Here is a 21,146-nt window from a genome sequence, read left to right on the forward strand (position 1 = left end):
TAATCCCAGCACTGTGGGAGGCCAAGGCGAGTGGATCACAAGGTCAGGAGATCGAGACCATCCTGGCTAACACAGTGAAACCCCGTCTCTACTAAAAATACAAAAAAAAAAAAAACTAGCCGGGCGAGGTGGCGGGTGCCTGTAGTCCCAGCTACTCCGGAGGCTGAGGCAGGTGAATGGCGTAAACCCGGGAGGCGGAGCTTGCAGTGAGCTGAGATCCGGCCACAGTACTCCAGCCCGTGCGACAGAGCGAGACTCCACCTCAAAAAAAAAAAAAGAAAAAGAAAAAAACTAGAGGAGGACATACCAAAAAGATAACACTTCACCACAGAGTAATAAGGGTCTTCAAAAAGCAGTATCTTGACACTAGGAAAGAGGGAAGGAGTTTGTGAATGGAAAAAAAAAATACAATGCAAAAGATGAATGGATAGGAACTTTGTAGTCAACACAATATAGAACACAGGTGACTAGAAGAATGGTGGTTCCATCAACAAAAATAAATAAATCAGAAAGATATAGTTGAAAAATGAAAGTATGGTATAAAATGGTATAATACCTATGTCTAGAAACTAGCCTAACATAACTAGGGATTTATCCCAGTGCTATGGTTTGAATATTTGTCTCCTTAAAAACTCGTGTTGAAATTTAATCCTCAACTGTGGCAGTATTAAGAGGTGGGGCCCTTAAGAGATAATTGGGCCATGAAGGCTCTCCTCTCATGAATGGTTTGATGGGTTAATGGATTAATGAGTTAGCATGTGAATGAGACTGGTGCACTTATACGAGGAGGAAGAGAGGCCTGAGCTAGTAGGCTCAGCCCCCTCACCATGTGATGTCGTATGTTGTCTTGGGACTCTGCAGAGAGTCCCCACCAGCAAGAAGGCCCAAACCAGATAAAGCCCCTCTATAACCATGAGAAATAAATTTCTTATCCTTATAATTATAAAGATAAGATTTATATATATTTATATAATATATAATTATTTTATAAATAATATTTATAAATATACATTTATAAATTACCCAGGTTCTAGTATTCTGTTACAAGTAATAGAAAACAGACTGAGAAAACCAGACAAGTCAAATCTGACAAAACCAACAGTAGTTATGACATGATAATTACAGTTATTCCATTGGAATAACTGTAATTCCATTGGAATAACGGAATAAATAAAGTTATTCCATTATTCAGAATACCCAAAAGGAAAAACATCAATGCTCTATCATACTGATGATAATGTATATGAAAACTAGATATAAGGAACAAAGATTTGTCAACCCAGAAATTGTCAATAAAGTGTCATGTTAAACAGAGTAAAAAGTGACAGCTATCTCTACAACTTAAACACTCATAAGACAATGCTTTAGTAAATGTTACATATAAAGAAGAAATTAATTATTTAACCAATCAAACAGCAAAATTTTACTGTGAAGACTACAATGCATGAAACACAAGAGGGAATATGCAGAATAAGGCTAAGAAGAAAAGATACAGATACAGATGAAGAAAGGATGGCTATTAATGTAAGACAATGGTGAGGTAACAGAAGCCAACTCCCATAAATGCACAAGTGAACTCTTAGCCTTCTATCCTTGTCCTGAATCTCATGTTCTCTGTAACAAATTTCAATTCCTGAGCTAAAATATAACGCAAATCAAAACAAAAAGATTATAACAGTAATATCAGACAAAACAGAATTCACAATGAAAAGCATTTAAGGGCCAGGCTGGATCAAATGATCCAGCAATCCCACTACTGGGTATTTACCCAAAGGAAACAAAGTCCTTATATGAAAAAGACACATGTACACGCATGTTTATAGCAGCACAATTCACAATTTCAAAAATATGAAACCAACCTAAATATCCATCAACAAGTGGACAACAAAAAACATGGTATATACATACCACGAAATACTACTCAGCCATAAAACAGAATGAAATAATGACCTTTGCAGCAATGTGGATGGAGTTGGAGGCCATTATTCTAAATGGAATAACTCAAGAATGGAAAACCAAATATTTTATGTTCTCACTTATAACTGGAAGCTAAGCTATGAGGATGTGCAATGGCATAAAGAATGATATAATGGATTTTGGGGACTTGGGAATGGTGGTAGGAGGCACGATACATACACTATCTGACAGATCAAGGAGATTAAGAAAACTAGTATTTGGAGGATCCAAGTATTAATTTCAAAAACATAAACATAAACCTAACACTTTCTATCTACAGAGAATCCATCTTACTCACTCCTTCATGTCCAAGGAGTATTTGTAAATACTTAGCATCACTATCAGGCTTCTCTTATAATCATTTCCTTCCCCATCAGCTTAGGTTCCATGGCCCATTACTCCAACTACTACTCTCTTACCCTCTTCAACTCCTTTTACTCTACTGAAATTCAATGCACCTGCTTGAAGAATACTAGCCCAAGATTAATCCATATACCCACCATCTTTGTACCTTTTTAGCATATGACTGGCTGCTAAGGATCACTGGGGGAATTAAGAATTACATAACTATGAAGACTAACATCAGTGCAACTGTGTATGTAGTCTCATGGCTTCACACACCCGTTCAACACCTACTTACTGGGCATTTCCTACGATCCAGTGCCAGTACCAAGTACTGAAGATGGAGGGGTAAACAATACACAGTGTTGTTTCTATCCTGATGAAGCTTAGTATCTAGAAAGGGAGACAGATATTAAACAACTAAATATATAATTATTTCATTTCAGCTGTGATATATATTTCCAAAGAGAAGCATATACACTATAAGAGCATATCATAGTCTGAAACGTAAGTTAGGCTCCCCTGGGAAAGTGACACTTAGGCTGAAATGTAAATTATGAATAGGAGTTAAGTAAAAGAAATGAGGGAGGTAAGAAGATGTTGGGCAAGAAGGAGGAGGAAAGAGTGTTCTGGGCAGAAAAATTAGAACACAGAAAGGCCAGGAAACATGCAAGGACATGATATGGTTACGGAACCAAAGGAAGTCTAATTTACATGAGGCAGAAGGGAGGGGACAAAAGGGGTGTGAAATGAAGAATTTACGGATCAAGTCACTCAAGATCCTTAATATCACTATGTTAAGGATTTTGATGTTCAGAGTAAAGAAAAATCTTCGAACAACTTCAATCAAAGTAATGAGAGAGACATATTTTTTTGTTTGCTTTTTTTTTTGAGATGGAGTCTCGCCCTGTCGCCCACACTGGAGTGCAGTGGTGCAATCTCAGCTCACTGACAGCTCCACCTCTTGGGTTCATGCCATTCTCCTGCCTCAGCCTCCCGAGTAGCTGGGACCACAGGCGGCCGCCACCATGCCCGGCTAATTTTTTGTGTTTTTAGTAGAGACGGGGTTTCACCATGTTAGCCAGGAGTGTCTCGATCTCCTGACCTCGTGATCCACCTGCCTCGGCCTCCCAAAGATATTTGCCATTTTTTAAGTAGCAATCTGCCTGCAGTGTGGAGAATCTATTAGAAGGATGCAGGGAGTCCTGTTAGAAGGCTTCACTTGTAATCTAAGCATTTTATGACAGCTTGGACTAGGATGGTAGCAGTAGAGTGAGAGACATGAATGGACTGGAAAGATTTAGGAGGTAATTCTGAAAGGAATTAATCCATTGGACAGTGAGTGGTTTTGTGAAGTGAGGGGAGGAACCAAGGATGTCTCCCAGGTCTCAAGCACAAACACCTGGGGGTAGAAGTAGTATGTGCCATTCAAGGAAGAGAAACACATCAGGTTCGAGGTGGGATGGAGAGATCATGAACTTAGTTTTACCAGTTTAAAATGTTGTGAGAGAGGAGAAGAGTCAAAATGGCCAACTAGACATAGCCAGGAAGAAGAGCTTCACCCACCAAGAAAGATCAAAACATCAATTAGACTGGCACACTGCAAGCAGACCTTTGTAAAGAAGGCGTTGAGAGTGGACAGAGGGAGAATACAGATCTTAGGGCTGAAGAAGAAGGAAGCTGGGAACCCTGAACAGGCACCGTGACCCGTTCCTGGCCCAAAGTGGCTCCTAAGGAAGGGGTGAGTAAAACAGGCATGGAGTGGTCCACCCTCACCACAGACCTGCAGGAGCCCCTCATGACCTCCATAGGCATTTGAGATGGCAGGGAGAACTGCCCAGGGAGTTGGCAGAGAAAGAACTGCAAACTGCATGGAGCCCAGAGGGTTAGGCATGGGGACAGCTACTATGGAGCATGGTCATGGGCTCCCATTCCCCAAGACTTGCCATACTCCTATAGATAGGGCTTTGGCCTTTCTTAGCTACCAGACCAGGAGAGAGCAGGGCTGTCTTGCCTGCAGTACAGGGTCAGTATGATCTAAATGCTCGCATTTGCTGGCCTCTTCCAGGGTCCCTCCTTGGCCACATGCACTCGCAACACAGCCACAGTGGCCCCACTGAAATGCTTCTCAGTGGTCACTACCATAACTCTTTCCCAGCCCCTACCCTCCCATAGGAGTGCTTTTGTAGACAGGACCCTGTGGGCACACACACACCCACAACATCCTCTTGTCAGGCTGCACGTGCATGAGGACCCACCACCACTATGCACACCGACAGGGCCCCCACTGTCCTGTTGGTGTACACCAACCCCTCCCCCTCAATCACCCCATTGGTAAGGACTCACCTACGGCACCCCCTACCACCCTACCGGTGCGCAATCACCTGTGGTTGCCCCACCACCGCACTGGTACACACTCACCCACAATGCCCCCGCACCACCACCACAGCATACTCTCCCACAACCCCACCAGAGCATATTTGCTAGCAGCCCATCAGAACGTGGTTGTCGGCTGACTGGGATTACCTCAATCCCTCCAGTGCAGCAGGTGTTTGACCTCTAGGGGACAGAGAAGAAACCTGCAGGCCTAGTTCCAGCCCCCCAGAGTTGGAGTCCACAGCACAGGAGTGCTGTGCTGAGGCTTGGTAGCCTGAAAGTATTCAGAAATGAAGCCACCTGATTAAACCAAATTATATCACAGTCAAACCCTCAAAAGCATCAAAGAATATAAAAGCAAAAAGCTCTATCCAAAGAACAGCAACTTCACAAATTAAAAGAACATCAGCACACACAGATGAGAAACAGCCAGTACAAAAATTCTGGCAATTCTAAAACCCGAGTATCTTCTTATCTCCAAATAACTGCATTAGCTCCTCAGCAATGGTTCTTAACCAGACTGAGATGGCTGAAATGAAAGACCTACAATTCAGAATTTGGATGGGAAGGAAACTCCGCAAGATACAGGAGAAGGCTGAAAACCAATGCAAGGTAAACAGTGACACCATCTACGAGTTGAAAGACAACATAACCATTTTAAGGAAGAACCAGACTGAACTTCTGGAAATGAAAAATTCACTACAGGAATTTCACAATACAACAGGAAACATTAATAAGAGAATACATGAAGCTGAGGAGAGAATCTTAGAGCTCAAAGACTGCTCTTTCAAATCAATGCGGGCATATAAAGAAAAAGGAATTTTAAAAAATGAACAAAACCTCTGAGAAATATGTGATTATGTAAAGAGACCAAACCTCTAACACACTGGCATTCCTGAACGAGTCGGAGATATAGCAAGCAATTTGGAAAACATATTTGAGGAATTATACGGTTGGATTGGTGTCTCCTCCCAAATATCAAATTCAATTGTAATCCCCAGTGCTGGAGGGCCTAGTGGGAGATGACTGAATCATGCAGGTGAATCCTTTATGAACAGCTTAGCACCATCCCTTTGGTGCTGTCCTCATGATAGAGTTCTCATGAGATCTGGTTGTTTAAAGTGTGCGGCACCTCCCCCTCGTTCTTGGTCCTGCTCCTGCCATGTAAGATGCCTGCTGTTCCTGTTTTGTCTTCTGCCATGAGTTCAAGCTCCCTGAGGCCTCCCCAGAAAGAGATGCTACATGCTTCCTGTACAGCCTGTGGAACCATCTGCAAATTAAATCTCTTTTCTTTATAAATTACCTGGTCTCAGGTATTTCTTCATAGCAGTGTAAGAATGAACTAACAAGCAGAAATTGTCCATTAAAATTTCCCCAACCTCACTAGACACATGAACATGCAAATTCAGGGAACAACTGCAAGATACTATATGACAACCATCCACCAGACACATAATTATCAGATTCTCCAAGGTCAACGCAAAAGAAAAAACCTTAAAGGCAGCTAGAGAGAAAAGGCAGGTCACCTACAAAAGGGAAACTCATCAGGCTTACAGCAGACCTTTCAGCAGAAACCCTACAAGCCAGAAGAGATTGGGAGCTTATATTCAGTATCCTTAAATAAAATAAATTCCAACCAAGAATTTCATATCCAGCCAAACTAAGCTTCATAAGCAAAGGAGAAAAAAAATCCTTTTGACACAAGCAAATGCTAAGGGAATTCATTACCATCAGACCTGCCTTAAAAGAGGTCCCTAAGAGAGTGCTAAACATGAAAATGAAAAAACAACACCAGCCACCAAAAGGGCCCACTGACACAACAAAACAATTATATAATCAAGTCGACATAAGAACCAACCAGCTAACAACATGATGATAGGATTAATGCATCACATATCAATATTGACCTTGAACATAATATAAACATTCCACTTAAAAGGCACAGAATGGTGAACTGGATAAAGAAGCAAGACCCAACTATAGACTGCCTTCAAAAGACGCATCTCACATGCAACAACAACCACAGACTCAAAGTAAAGGGATGCAGAAAGATTTATCAAGCAAACAGAAAACAAAAAAAGCAGGAGTTGCCATTATTTCAAACAGATTTTCAACCAAAAATAATCAAAAAGAACAAAGAAGAGTATTACATATTAATAAAGGGTTCAATTAAACAAGAAGATTTAACCATCTTAAATATATACGTACCCAACATTAGAGCACCTAGATTCATGACATAAGTTCTCAGAGACCTATAAAGAGACTTAGATAACCACACATAATAACAGATTTCAACACCCCACTGACAGTGTTAGACAGATCAAGGTAGAAAATTAACAAAGATATTAAGGACCTAAATTGACACTTGATCAAACGGACTTAACAGCTTTCTACAGAATACTTCACCCAATGACGAATGAATATAAATTCTTCTCATCTGCACATAGCACATACTCTAAGATGAACCACACACTCAGCCATAAAGCAATTCTCAATAAATTCAAAGTGAAATCAGACCAACTACACCCTCAGACTACAGTGCAATAAAAATAGAAATCTATAGTAAGATCTCTCAAAAACATACAATTACATGGAAATTAAGCAACCTGCTCATGAGTCACTTTTTGACAAGCAATGAAACTAAGATAGAAATCAAAAAATTATTTGAAACTAATAAAAACAAAGAAACAACGTAAGAGAATCTCTTGGACACAGCTACAGCAGTGTTAAGAGGAAAGTTTATAGCACTAAATGCATACATCAATAAGTTAGAAAGATCTCAAATTAACAACTTAACATCATACATAGAGGAAGTTAAAAAAAAAAGAAAAAAAAAAAAAAACAGCCAGGGCGGTGGCTCACGCCTGTAATCCCAGCACTGTGGGAGGCCAAGGCGAGTGGATCACAAGGTCAGGAGATCGGGACCACGGTGAAACCCCGTTTCTACTAAAAATACAAAAAAATTAGCAGGGCGCCATGGCGGGCACCTGTAGTCCCAGCTACTGAGGAAGCTGAGGCAGGAGAATGGCGTGAACCCAGGAGGCGGAGCTTGCAGTGAGCCGAAATGGTGCTACTGCACTTCAGCCTGGGGGACAGAGCGAGACTCCGCCTCAAAAAAAAAAAAAAACAAAAAACAAGGGCAAACCAACCCCAAAGCTAGCAAAAGAAAAGAAATAACCAAACTAAGAGCTGAACTCAACAACACTGATGGGCAAGGATACTTACCACCATACTAATAAGGAAGAGCTGAACTGAACAACGTTGAGACATGAAAATCCATACAAAAGATCAATGAAGAAAAGTTGGTTCTTACAAAAAAATAAACAAAGTTGATAGACAGCTAGCTAGATTAATAAAGAAAAAAAAGATCCAAATAAACACAATTGGCAATGACAAAGTTCACATTACCATCAACCCCACAGAAATACAAAAAGTCCCCAGAGACTATTACAGACACCTCTGTGCATACCAACTGGAAAACCTAAAAGAAATGGATAAATTTTCGGAAACATACAACCTCCCAAGACTGAACCCAGAAGAAACTGAAATCCTGAACAAACCAATAATGAGTTCTGAAACGGAAGCATTAAGAAAAAACCTAAAACCCAAAAAAATCCCTGAACCAGACAGATTCACAGCTGAATTCTATCAGATATACAAAGAAGAGCTAATAAAAATTCTACTAAAATTGCTCCCAAAAGTTGAGAAAGAACTCCTCCCTAACTCATTGTATGAGGCCAGCATCATTCTAATACCAAAACCGGGAAGAGACGTAACATCCAAAGACTCCAAGAACTGATAAACAACTTCAGTAAAGTTTCAGGATACAAAATCAATATACAAAAATCAGTAGCACTTCTATACATCAATAACGTCCAACCTGAGAACCAAATCAAGAACACAATCCCATTCACAATAGCCACATACACACACACACACACACACACACAAAATGTCTAGGAATAAATTAAACCAGAAAAGCTCAGGCCAATGTCCCTGATGAACACAGATTAAAAACAAACAAACAAACACTCAACAATATACTAGCAAACAGAATCAGGCAGCACATCAAAAAGTTAATTCACTATGATCAAGTAGGCTTTATTCCTGAGATGTAAGGTTGGTTCACACATGCAAATCAATAAATGTGATCCACCACATAAACGGAACTAAAAACAAAAACCACATGAGCATCTCAACAGACCCAGAAAAGGCTTTCAATAAAATTCAACATCACTCCATGTTAAAAACTTTCAATAAACGAGGTATCAAGATAACATAACTGAAAATAATAAGAGGCTTCATGACACCATCACAGCTAAAATAATACTGAATGGGCAAATGCTGAAACTATTCCCCTTGAAAACCAGAACAAAACAAGGATTCCCACCTCACCACTCCTATTCAATGCAGTCGTGGAAATCCTAGCCACAGCAATCAGCTGAGAGAATAAAATAAAAGGCTTCCAAATAGGAAGAGAGGAAGTCAAGCTGTCTCTGCAGACAATATGATTCTACACCTAGAAAACCTTATAGTCTCTGTCCAAAGGCTCTTAGAACTGATAACTTAAGTTTCAGGATACAAAATCAATGTACAAAAATCAGTAGCATTTCTATACACCAATAACATTCAACCTGAGAACCAAATCAAGAACACAATCCCATTCACATTAGCCACAAATAAATAAATAAATAAATAAATAAATCTAGAAATAAATTTCACCAGGGAGGTGAAAGACCTCTACGAGAAGTACAAAACAATGCTGAAAGAAATCAGAGATGACACAAACAAATGGAAACATATTCCATGCTCATGGATAGGAAGAATCAATACTGTTAAAATTGCTATACTGACCAAAGCAATTTACAGATTCAATGCCAAACTACCAACTACCAATTCCAAACTACCAACTACCAATGCCAATTCCTAACTACCAATGACATTTTTCACAGAATTAAAAAAAAACTATTCTAAAATTCATGTGGAACCAAAAAAGAGCCCCAATAGCCAAAGCAATCCTAAGCAAAAAGAACAAAGCTGGAGGCAGAACACTACTTCACTTCAAACCATACTATAAGGTTATAGTAACAAAAATAGCATGGTACGAAAATCAGATACATAGAACAATGAAACTAGTTAGGGAACCCAGAAATAAAGCCACACACCTACAATCATCATATCTTTGAAAAATCAACAATAACAAGCAATGAATAAAGGATTCCTTATTCAATAAATGGTATTGGTATAACTAGCTAGATATATGCAGAAGACTGAAACTGAACCATTTCCTTTCACCATACATAAAAATCAACTGAAAATGGATTTAAAAAGTAATTGTAGGCCGGGCACGGTGGCTCACATCTGTAATCCCTGCACTTTGGGAGGCCAAGGCGGGCAGATCATGAGGTCAGGAGATTGAGACCATCCTGGCTAACACGGTGAAACCCTGTCTCTGCTAAAAAATACAAAACATTAGCCAGGCATGGTGGCAGGCACCTGTAGTCCCAGCTACTCAGGAGGCTGAGGCAGAAGAATGGCATGAACCTGGGAGGCAGAGCTTGCAGTGAGCCAAGACCACGCCACTGCACTCCAGCCTGGACGACAGAGCGAGACACCGTCTCAAAAAAAAAAAAAGAAAAGTAATTGTAAAGCCTCAAATTATAAAAACCATAGAAGAAAACCTAGAAGATATCATTCTAGATGTATGTCTTGGCAACAATTTCATAACAAAATCCCCAAAGGCAATTGCAACAAAAACAAAAATAGACAAGTGGGACATAATTAAACATCTTCTGTATGGCAAAAGAAACAATTAACAAAGTAAACAGACAACGTACAAAATGGAAGAAAATATTCACAAACTATGCATCTGACAAAGATCCAATATCTAGAATCTATAAGGAATTTAAATCAACAAGCAAAACACAAACAGCCCCAATTAAAAAATGGGCAAAGGACATGAACAGACATTTCTCAAAGACACAAAACAGTCAACAAGCATATAAAAAATGCTGTATCAGTTTGTTCTCACACTGCTAATAAAGACATACTTGAGACTGGGTAATTTATAAAGGAAAGAGGTTTAACTGACTCAGTTCAGCATAACTGGGGAGGCCTCAGGAAACTTATGATCATGGTGGAAGGGGAAGTAAACACGTCCTTCTTCCATGTGGCAGCAGCAAGGAGAAGTGCCAAGCAAAAGGGGGAAAGCCCCTTATAAAACCATCAGATCTCATGATAAATCACTCACTTATCACGAGAACAGAATGAGGGTAACAACCTCCATGATTAAATTACCTCCCACGACATGTGGGGATTATGGGAACTACAATTCAAGGTAAGATTTGGGTGGGGACAGAGCCAAACCATATCAAATGCTCAACATCACTATTCATCAGACAAATACAACTCAAAACCACAATGAGATACCATCTTACATCAGTCAGAAAAATTATACAACCCCATTTAAAACTGGGCAAAGTACACGAACAGACATTTGTCAAAAGAATACATACACGGCTGGGCGCAGTGGCTCATGCCTGTAATCCCAGCACTTTGGGAGGCCAATGTGGGCAGATCACGAGATCAGGAGATCAAGACCACGGCGAAACCCCATCTCTACTAAAAATACAAAAAATTAGCCGGGCGTGGTGGCGGGTGCCTGTAGTGCCAGCTACTCGGGAGGCTGAGGCAGAAGAATGGCGTGAACCTGGGAGGCGGATCTTGCAGTGAGCTGAGATTGTGCCACTGCACTACAGTGTGGGTGACAGAGCGAGACTCCGTCTCAAAAAACAAAAATACATACACAAGCATAAGAAAAAATGTTCAACATCACTAATCATCAGAGAAATGCAAATGAAAACCACACTGAGATCCCACATCATACCAGACAGAATGGCTATTGTTTAAGTCAAAAACAGATGCTGGCAAGGTTGTGGAGAAAAGGGAATGCTTATACACTACTGTGGGAATGTAAATTTGTTCAGCCACCATGGAAAGCAGTTTGGAGATTTCTCAAAGAACTGAAAACAGAAATACCATTTGACCCAGCAACCCCATTATTGAGTATATACCCAAAGGAATATAAACTGCTCTACCAAAAAGATATATGCACACATATGTTCACTGCAGCACTATCTACAATAGCAAAGACATGGAATCAACCTAGATGCCCATCAATGGTAGACTGGATAAAGAAAATGTGGTACATATACACCATGGAATACTATGCAGACACAGGAAAAAACAAGATCATGTGCTTTGCAGGAACATGGATGCAGCAGGAGGCCATTATCCTAAGCAAACTAATGCAGTAATAGAAAACCAAGTACCAAGTTCTCTCTTATAAGTGGGAGCTAAAGATTGAGTACACATGGAAACAAATATGAGAATAAGAGACACTGGGGCCCAACTCCATCAGAGTTTTACATATACTCACCTAGCCAAGTGTCCCCAGAGGAAGCTCCTATGACTCTTAACACCTTCATCTATGCCTATGCTCCTTCCCTCAAATAGATCATTAGATACACTCAGGTCTTCTTTACTTGATCACTGAGAACTATCCTAGAGTGTTCAAGCCCAGCTGGCACAGGTTACTCCAGCAAGTCTATTGTGCTATGAAATCTCTAAGCCAGATGCAGGTGCCAATCTCTTTATCCAAAGGAGCCCCCAATCCTCCAGAGACACACATCTAGTTCCCTCCAGATTCAAATGGGAAACAAGGAAAGGAAAATAAAATGTATTCCCAGCATGTTTTCCCCAAACTCTCTCAATACATTCCAGAGACACCAAAATCAGTCCACACAACAAACATTCAACCAGAGAAGAAGATGCCATTCTCCCCTTCCAGCAGCCACACCCACAAATTTCACAACCAACTCTTTCAACCCTTACCTCAAAATTTTGTGAGAACAAATGAGGGAATGGCCACCACTTCATTAACTAAGCACACTCCAAAAAGCAATTCCCCCAACCCACTCTAGCCTGCCTTGCAAGAGAGCAAGGGAAATGTAGGGGTAATGCTTAGAGTAGAGTTTTGCTACAATGTCAGTTCTCAGCAATTTATATAGTAAAGTAGCCGATGTCATAAACAGGCACAATCTTCAAACTCAAAAAATGAGGAACGTAGCTTCTTTTGATTACAAAGTTAGCATCTACTCAGAAATCCCTGGCAAACAGGAAAGATACTTTTCACATTATGCTATACTTATGTGAATTACATAATATGTTATTAACAGCATTTTACATATGAGACACAGAACTGAACTGTGATTATTTTAACTAAGGTTAAAACATAAAAATCACAAATAGGAATAAATCCTTCAACGCATTAACAAAACAATGGCTGAATCCACTTACAAAATGAGGAAAAATTATTGGGTCATGTATCTCATAAAGATACTAACCAAATGGGATCATGGATGGCAGTGCCTTAATAATGAGAATAAAGCAAAACAAAACAAGAAAACTAATTAGTATATACCCAGCATGTGCTTAGACCAAACGTTAAATTGTATATTTTATACATCACCACCTGTAAGTCTTGGATAAGGAGAAGAGTTGAATATAAAAATACCTTTTAAACTCCTAGATTTCTCAGCATAAGCCTTTGAGCATCTTGGCACAGTACAAAGAATGGAAAACACATCTCTACTCCTCTCACTTTGTCAAAACTTTCTCCATTCTTTTAATCTACAACGTACACAAAAAATTTCTATTGCTATTGAGCTTTTATAAAGCTTGGAGTAAGTGACAGAACCAGAAATAAAATCCACACTTTCTTGTGGCCAATTCTAGCTTCCTAAAACACAGTCGTGTCAGAGAAAGGTGCAAGAGTTTCTGCTTATCACAAAAAGATATAATTGCAATTGGTCAATCTCACTTTACACTAAAGAAGTATATATATTTTTAAGCAAATTTGATTTCAATCAGTCATTTGTTATTTTTAATTAAAAAAAAAAGAAACTGCTGCTTTGATTAATCTCTAGGGGTAATCTAGAGCTATTCTAAGCCCAAATGCTCAGTTTACAAAGCATAACAGAAAACTAAGTCCAGTAGTGTCTTCTACCATAACATACTGACTCATTATACTCCAAGAATATGATTTTTAAGCTTAAAAATATTTTTCTTTAAACATAAAAAGTGGCTGGGCATGGTGGCTCATGCCTATAATTCCACAGCTTTGGAATGCTGAGGTAGGAGGATTGCTTAAGCCCAGGAGTTCAAGACTAATCTGGGCAACATAGTGCGGCCTCATCGCTACAAAAATTTTTTAAAAATTAGCCAGGCATGGTGGCATATGTCTGTGGTCCCAGCTACTCAGGAGGCTGAGGGAGGAAGGTTGCTTGAGCCCAGAAAGTCAAGGCTTCAGTGAGCTATGTTTGTACCACCACACTCTAGCCTGGGTGACAGAAAAAGACCTGCCTCAAAAAAAAAAAAACACCCCAGTTTTTACACGCTGATAGTAACAATATTTAAGTATAACAACTACACAACATATAGTTAGATGGTTTCAACTAATGTTCATTCTGAAACCTGCTTTTGATAACCAATATTTTTAGCTAGTCTAAAACATATTTTGACTGTTTCCAATTTAAGAGGAAACATAGCTGCTGTCTCAATACGTAACTTTTCTTTAACCCCTCATATATTTCAAAGGTTACATAATGAATTCCACGGTTTTCAACCATGTTCACCATAAAAACAGAAGTTATCTCTTTAATATTTCTATAAACATGTATCCCTCTGGTTTTCCTCAAAATAGGTTTATTCAGTAAAAAGTAATATGGTATACAGTCTCTACTTACTAAAAGGCCAGGCTTTTTAGACAGAGACACTCTACACCATGTGTCTGTTTAATATCCTATTACAAACACAAGATTATTTAAAATTAGAAAACACACCTTACAATGACATCCCAATCCCACCCAGGATTGTTTATGGTTAGCCATCAATCTCACTTTTCCCTAACCAAAGTGAATTAGGAGAGTGATAAGTATCTCAATGGAAAGGGAGTAATGTCCAATTAGACATTAAACATGAAACCAAAGAATGTGAAATCTCACTAGTGCCATCTACAGTAACAATGGAGAATACAGATAAGAATTTTAAAAATAATACTGGATGTGTATCCAATCTTTTGATTCCCTGCCCAGAACTATGCATCAAGACAGCTTTCTACCAAATCCTTCACAGAATATAAAATATATAATTAGGTGATGCCAAAAAAAATCTTCAAAATCAAGAAAACCTGAACCATAATGCTGATGTTAGTGCATGGATCAAAAGAACAACTTTTCATAAGAGGTAATTAAATGAAAAGCATACAGAATTTATTAAAACTATAAAAAGTGAGATAAATGATCCAGTCAGGGCCAGGCACAGTGGCTCACGCCTATAATCCCAGCACTTTGGGAAGCCGAGGTGGGTGGATCACTTAAGGTCAGGAGTTCAAGACCAGCTTGACTAACACAGTGAAACCCCGTCTCTACTAAAAATACAAAAATTAGCCGGGTGTGGTGGCATGTGCCTGTAATCCCGGCTACTCAGGAGGCTAAGGCAGGAGAATCACTTGAGCCTGGGAGGCAGAGGTTGTAGTGAGCCAAGATCACGCCACTACACTCCAGCCTAGGCAACAGAGCAAAAAAAGATCAAGTAAGATGTAGCAAAAATTCAAGAATCTGAATTCAAATGGATTACAAGGCCTCAAAGCAAACCTTACCTTACATTCGACCACACTCTGATCTGATTCGCAAGTTACATAGATTTCATCTACTGCTCGGCGAAGATTGTCAAAAAGAAATGCCCAGTATCGAGCTCTCAGATCAATCTTCCGAGGATGCCTTGTTTTAGTGGGACTTTTATCAAAGTGTTTATCTCCAGTTGTAGATGATGTTATTTTACAGTCCACTGCAGTACTCTGGTGAAGTAAAATAAAACATGGAAATAAATAAATAAAAGGGCTTCCAGGGATTGGATTTTTGTATAAAGATTCAATCAACTACAAACTAAAACTACTCCAGAAATAAAAAGCATCTGTACTGAACATGTATGGACTTTTTTCCTATCATTATTCTCTAAACAATACAGTATAACAACTACTTACATATAACATTTACATTGCATTAGGTATCATAAGCAATCTAAAGATTGTTTAAAGTCTATGGGAGGATATGCATAGGTTATATGCAAATACTACACCATTTTATATAAGGGATTTGAACATCCAAAGATTTTTATATCCATGGGAGATTGATATGGTTAGGCTTTCTGTCCCCACCCAAATCTCATCTTGAATTATATCTCTATAATCCCCACGTGTAAAGGGAGAGACCAGGTAGAGGTAACTGAATCATGGGGGCAGTTTCCCCCATACTGTTCTCATGATAGTGAGTTCTCACAAGATCTGACGGTTTCATAAGGTGATCTTCCTCACTTCGCTGGACAGTTCTTCCCGCCACCTTGTGAAGAAGGTGCCTTGGTTCCTCTTTGCCTTCTGCCATGATTGTATGAGTTTCCTGAGGCCTCCGCAACCATGCTGAACTGTGAGTTAATTAAACCTCTTTGCTTTATAAATTACCCAGTCTCAGGCAGTTCTTTATGGCAGTATGAAAACGGACTAATATAGAGATCATGAAACCAATCCCCCGTGGATACTGAGGAACAACTGTATATTATAAATCAACTTAACATATCTCTTGACCTGCTTCATACACTTCTTAAAGTATGTATTATTACCTCCACTTTACAGATTAATAAATTGAGGTTCAGAGGCTGAGTTGTTCAAGGTCACACTGCCACAGGAGACCATCTTCTAGTTACAGCTCTACAATTACACTGCTGGCTTACCATTAGACTGTTGGCCGAGGCTCAGTGCTGACAGCTCTTTACCAGATATTCCAGACCACCTCATTTCTTTCTATATACCATTCAAAATTAAAATTAACTTAGGAAGTTTCCTAAATTATACTTCCTTCCCAAAGCTTTTTTCTACATTGATCAGCAAAGGACTAGCAGCTTCCTATGAATCCAGACTCTAATCTTATGAAATTATCAAAATTATTGCCACTCATTCCCAGCTGTTTATGAATTTATCACACATCCATAAAATGTGGTATATATGTATAGCATTCATAATCATAAGTAATTAAAATCATAAAGTAATATTTTACCATCCTTGCTTATAATGTACAATGGGCAATAATGCTTTGGGGTTAAACTGTTTCTATCATTACATGTGACTGCTCTATCCAAGGCTTTTATTTACAAAGATTCCAGAAGGGCAGAAAATAGATTTTATAAAGGATTTTTGAAAACACAGTTATCATTTAATCATCACAACAAGCTGTAAAGACAGGACAAATATTATTATTCCCATTTTGTAGATGACAAAACTGAGGCTCAGACTGAATTTCTTGACAAAAGTCAAAAGAATGACAAAACTGAAACTAGAACTCAATCTTTCAATTTCTGCTCCAACGTTCACAGAGTGTTTGACATGCATCTAGCAAATAGTAAGTACCCAAATAATGTAAGGTATGATTATCATAAGAAAGACAAAAAGGAGAAAAAATACGCCTGTAGAAAAAATGTGCATAAACTAATGGCAATAATTGCCAACTTTGTGAAGAAAGGTAGAAAAGACACATCAAATAACAAAGGCTAGCCAGGCACAGTATTATACACATGTAGTCCCAACCACTCAGGAGGCTGAGGCAGGAGTATCACTTGAGCCCAGGAGTTTGAGAACAGACCAGGCAACACAGTGAGACCTTAAATCTCTCTTTAAAAAAAAAAAAAATCCTAGAGGCTGGTTAACTAGTAGAGAGTTTTAAAATATAGGGCTCTACTTACTACTGACAAAAATAACAGCAGTGATAATAACAATTGCGCCAGCATCTAACATTCATGATATACTTGCTATGTGCCAAGCATTGTACCAAGTGATTTACATATACTTAATCATTGAAGCAATTTTATATTACAGGTACTAATATTATCTTCATTTTACAGAGGAGGAAACAGGTTTAGCTAAATTAAATTATACCCCAAAACCTCACATTAATTTAAGTGATGAAGCCAGAATTCTTAATCAGGTAACTATACTACTACTATGGCTTACTATGTCTAACTGCTTCCCAAGACAGTCAATAGATGACAAAACAATCCAAACTTGCAGGAGAAATTACACACAATTGGATTCCATGAGGTAATAGTGTTTTAATCAAGGATTTTTGAGAGAAAAAGACAGAAGAGGGGGAAAAAAAGGGCAGGCCAGTGAAAGAAGGAGGAAGAAATTGAGACTTCTAACTCATCCCTTTCTGAGAGACTCATCGGCTCCCCTAAGAATCTGAGAAAACCTATGGACCTATCCCCAAAAAAATGCACGTGTATGACATTCAACATGTATTTTCTTCATGTTCACAGACTCCATCTTCAACCTCAGATTAAGAAGCTCTCCAAGAAAAGAGAGAAGACCCAAATAAATAAAATTAGAGATGAAAAAGGAGACACTATAACTGATACCATAGAAATTCAAAGGATCATTGGTGGCTACTATGAGAAACTACATGCCGATAAATTGGAAAATCTAGAGAGAATGGATAAATTCCAAGATACATACAACCTACCAAAATTGAACCATAAAGAAATCCAAACCCTGCACAGACCAATAACAAGTAACAAGATCAAAGCCATAATAAAAAGTCTTTCAGTAAAGAAAAGCTCAGGTCCTGAAGGCTTCACTGCTAAATTTAACAAACATTTAAAAAAGAACTAGTACCAATCCTACTCAAACGATTCCAAAAACAGAGGAGGGGGGAATACTTCCAAAATCATTCTATGAGGCCAATATTATCCTGATAACAAAATCAGACAAAGACACATCATAAAAACAAAAATACAAGCCATTATCTTTGATGAACATTGATGCAAAAATCTTCAGCAAAATACTAGCAAGCTGAACATGTTCAACATTTTCAACATTACATTAAAAAGATCATTCACCATGACCAAGTATGACTTACCCCAGGGATGCATGGATTGTTTAACAATATGCAAATCAATCAATGTGATATTATATAACAAAACGAATAAAAATCATGCAATCATTCCAATGCATGCTGAAAAAGCATTTAACAGGCCGGGCGTGGTGGCGCAAGCCTGTAATCCCAGCACTTTGGGAGGCCGAGACGGGTAGATCACGAGGTCAGGAGATCGAGACCATCCTGGCTAACACTGTGAAACCCCGTCTCTACTAAAAAATACAAAAAACTAGCCGGGCGAAGTGGCGGGCGCCTGTAGTCCCAGCTACTCGGGAGGCTGAGGCAGGAGAATGGCGTAAACCCAGGAGGTGGAGCTTGCAGTGAGCTGAGATCGCGCCACTGCACTCCAGCCTGGGCGACAGAGCGAGACTCCGTCTCAAAAAAAAAAAAAAAAAAAAAAAAAAAAGCATTTAACAAAATTCAACATCCCTTCATGATAAAAACCCTCAACTATTGGGCCTAGAAGGAACATACCTCAACATAATAAAAGCCATATACGACAGACAAACAGCTAGTATCATACTGAATGTGGAAAAACTGAAAGCTTTTCCTTTAAGATCTGGAACATGAAAAGGATACCTGCTTTCACCACTGTTATTCAAAAGAGTACTACTGGAAGTCCCACTTAGAGCAATCAGACATGAGAAAGAAATAACTGGAAAGGAAGAAGTCAAATTATCCTTGTTTGTAGATAATATGATCCTATATTTAGAAAAATCTAAAGACTCCACCAAAAACTATTAGAACTGATAAATTCAGTAAAGTTGCAGGATACAAAATCAACATACAAAAACCAGTTGCATTTCTATATGCTAACAGTGAACAATCTGAGAAAAAAAAAGGTAATTCCATTTACAGTAGACACAAGTAAAATTAAATACCTAAGAATTAACCAAAGAAGTGAAAGATCTCTACAATGAAAACATTGATGAAAGAAATTGAAGAAGACATCAAAAACCAGAAAGATATTCCATGTTTACGAATTGGAAGAATCAATGTTATTAAAACGTACATACTATCCAAAGCAATCTATAGATTCAATACAATCCCTATAAAAATACCAATGACATTCTTCACAGAAATAGAAAAAAAAAAATCCTAAAATATATACGGAACCACAAAAAAACCTAGAATACCCGAGGTTATCCTGAGCGAAAAGAACACAACTGTAGGAATCACATTACCTGACTTAAAGTTATACTAGAGAACTATAGTAACTCAAACAGCATGATACTGGCATCAAAACAGAAGCACAGATCAATGGAACATAATGAAGAACCCAGAAAAAAATCCATACACCTGCAGTGATCTCATTTTCAGCAAAGGTGCCAGGAACATGCACCGGGGAAAAGACAGTTTCTTCAATAAATGGTGCTGGGAAAACTGGGTATCCACATGCAGAAGAATGAAATTTGACTTTCTCTCACCATATACAAACCTCAAATCAAAATGGTTAATGACTTAAATCTAAGACCTCAAACTATGAAACTGCTAGAAGAAAACTTTGGGAAAATCTCCAGGACATTGGTCTGGGCAAAAAATTTCTTGAGTAATATACCCCATAAGCATAAGCAACGATGCAAAACTGGACAAATGAGACCACATCAAGTTAAAAAAAAACAAAAAACAAAAAAACTTCTGCACAGCAAAGGAAACAATCAACAAAGTAAAGAGACAAACAACAGAATGGGAGAAAATATTTGCAAACTACGCATCTGAAAAGGGATTAATAACCAGAATATATAAGGAGCTAAAACAACTCAATAGGAAAAAAATCTCATAAACCAATTTTAAAATGGGCAAAAAATATAAATAAACACTTCTCAAGAGAAGACATACAAATGGCAAACAGGCATATGAAAAGGTGCTCAATATCACTGATCATCAGAGAAATGCAAATCAAAACTAAAATAAGCTATCATCTCACCCCAGTTAAAACGGTTTTTACCTAAAACACAGGCAATTAACAAATGCTGGAGAGGATGTGGAATAAAATGGAACCCTGGTACATTGTTGGTGGGAATGTAAATTAGTATAACCAATATGGAGAACAGTTTACAGGTTCCTCAAAAAAACAAAAATAGAGCTATCATATGATCCAGCAAACCCACTGCTGGGTATATACACAAAAGAAAAGAAATCAGAATATCAAAGAGATCTGCACTCTCATGTTGCAGCACTGTTCAAAACAGCCAAGATGTGGAAGTAAGTGGCCATCACCAGATGAATGGATAAAGAAAATGTACATATACACAATGAAATGCTTGCTATTCAGCCATGTAAAAAAAATGAGATCCTGTCATTTACACTAATATGGATAGAACTGGAGGTCATTATGTAAATGAAATAAGCCAGGCACAGAAAGACAAACATCACATGGTCTCACTTATTTGTGGTAGCTAAATACCACGAAAATTGAACTCAGAGAAA

At 38.6% G+C, this 21,146-nt stretch overlaps 1 protein-coding gene across 1 annotated transcript in view; it reads right to left on the minus strand.

Annotated features, from left to right (window-relative positions):
- The window catches only part of SCAPER (S-phase cyclin A-associated protein in the ER), a 565,180-nt gene that overhangs the window by 490,968 nt on the left and 53,066 nt on the right, over positions 1–21,146 (minus strand). The window contains exon 5 of the mRNA XM_011932825.1: positions 15,395–15,592. Within this exon, the coding sequence (XP_011788215.1) occupies positions 15,395–15,592 (198 nt within the window). The remainder of the gene's footprint in view (positions 1–15,394; positions 15,593–21,146) is intronic.

Source organism: Colobus angolensis, unplaced genomic scaffold (assembly GCF_000951035.1).
Source record: "Colobus angolensis palliatus isolate OR3802 unplaced genomic scaffold, Cang.pa_1.0 Scaffold99, whole genome shotgun sequence".
Lineage (NCBI taxonomy): Eukaryota > Metazoa > Chordata > Mammalia > Primates > Cercopithecidae > Colobus > Colobus angolensis.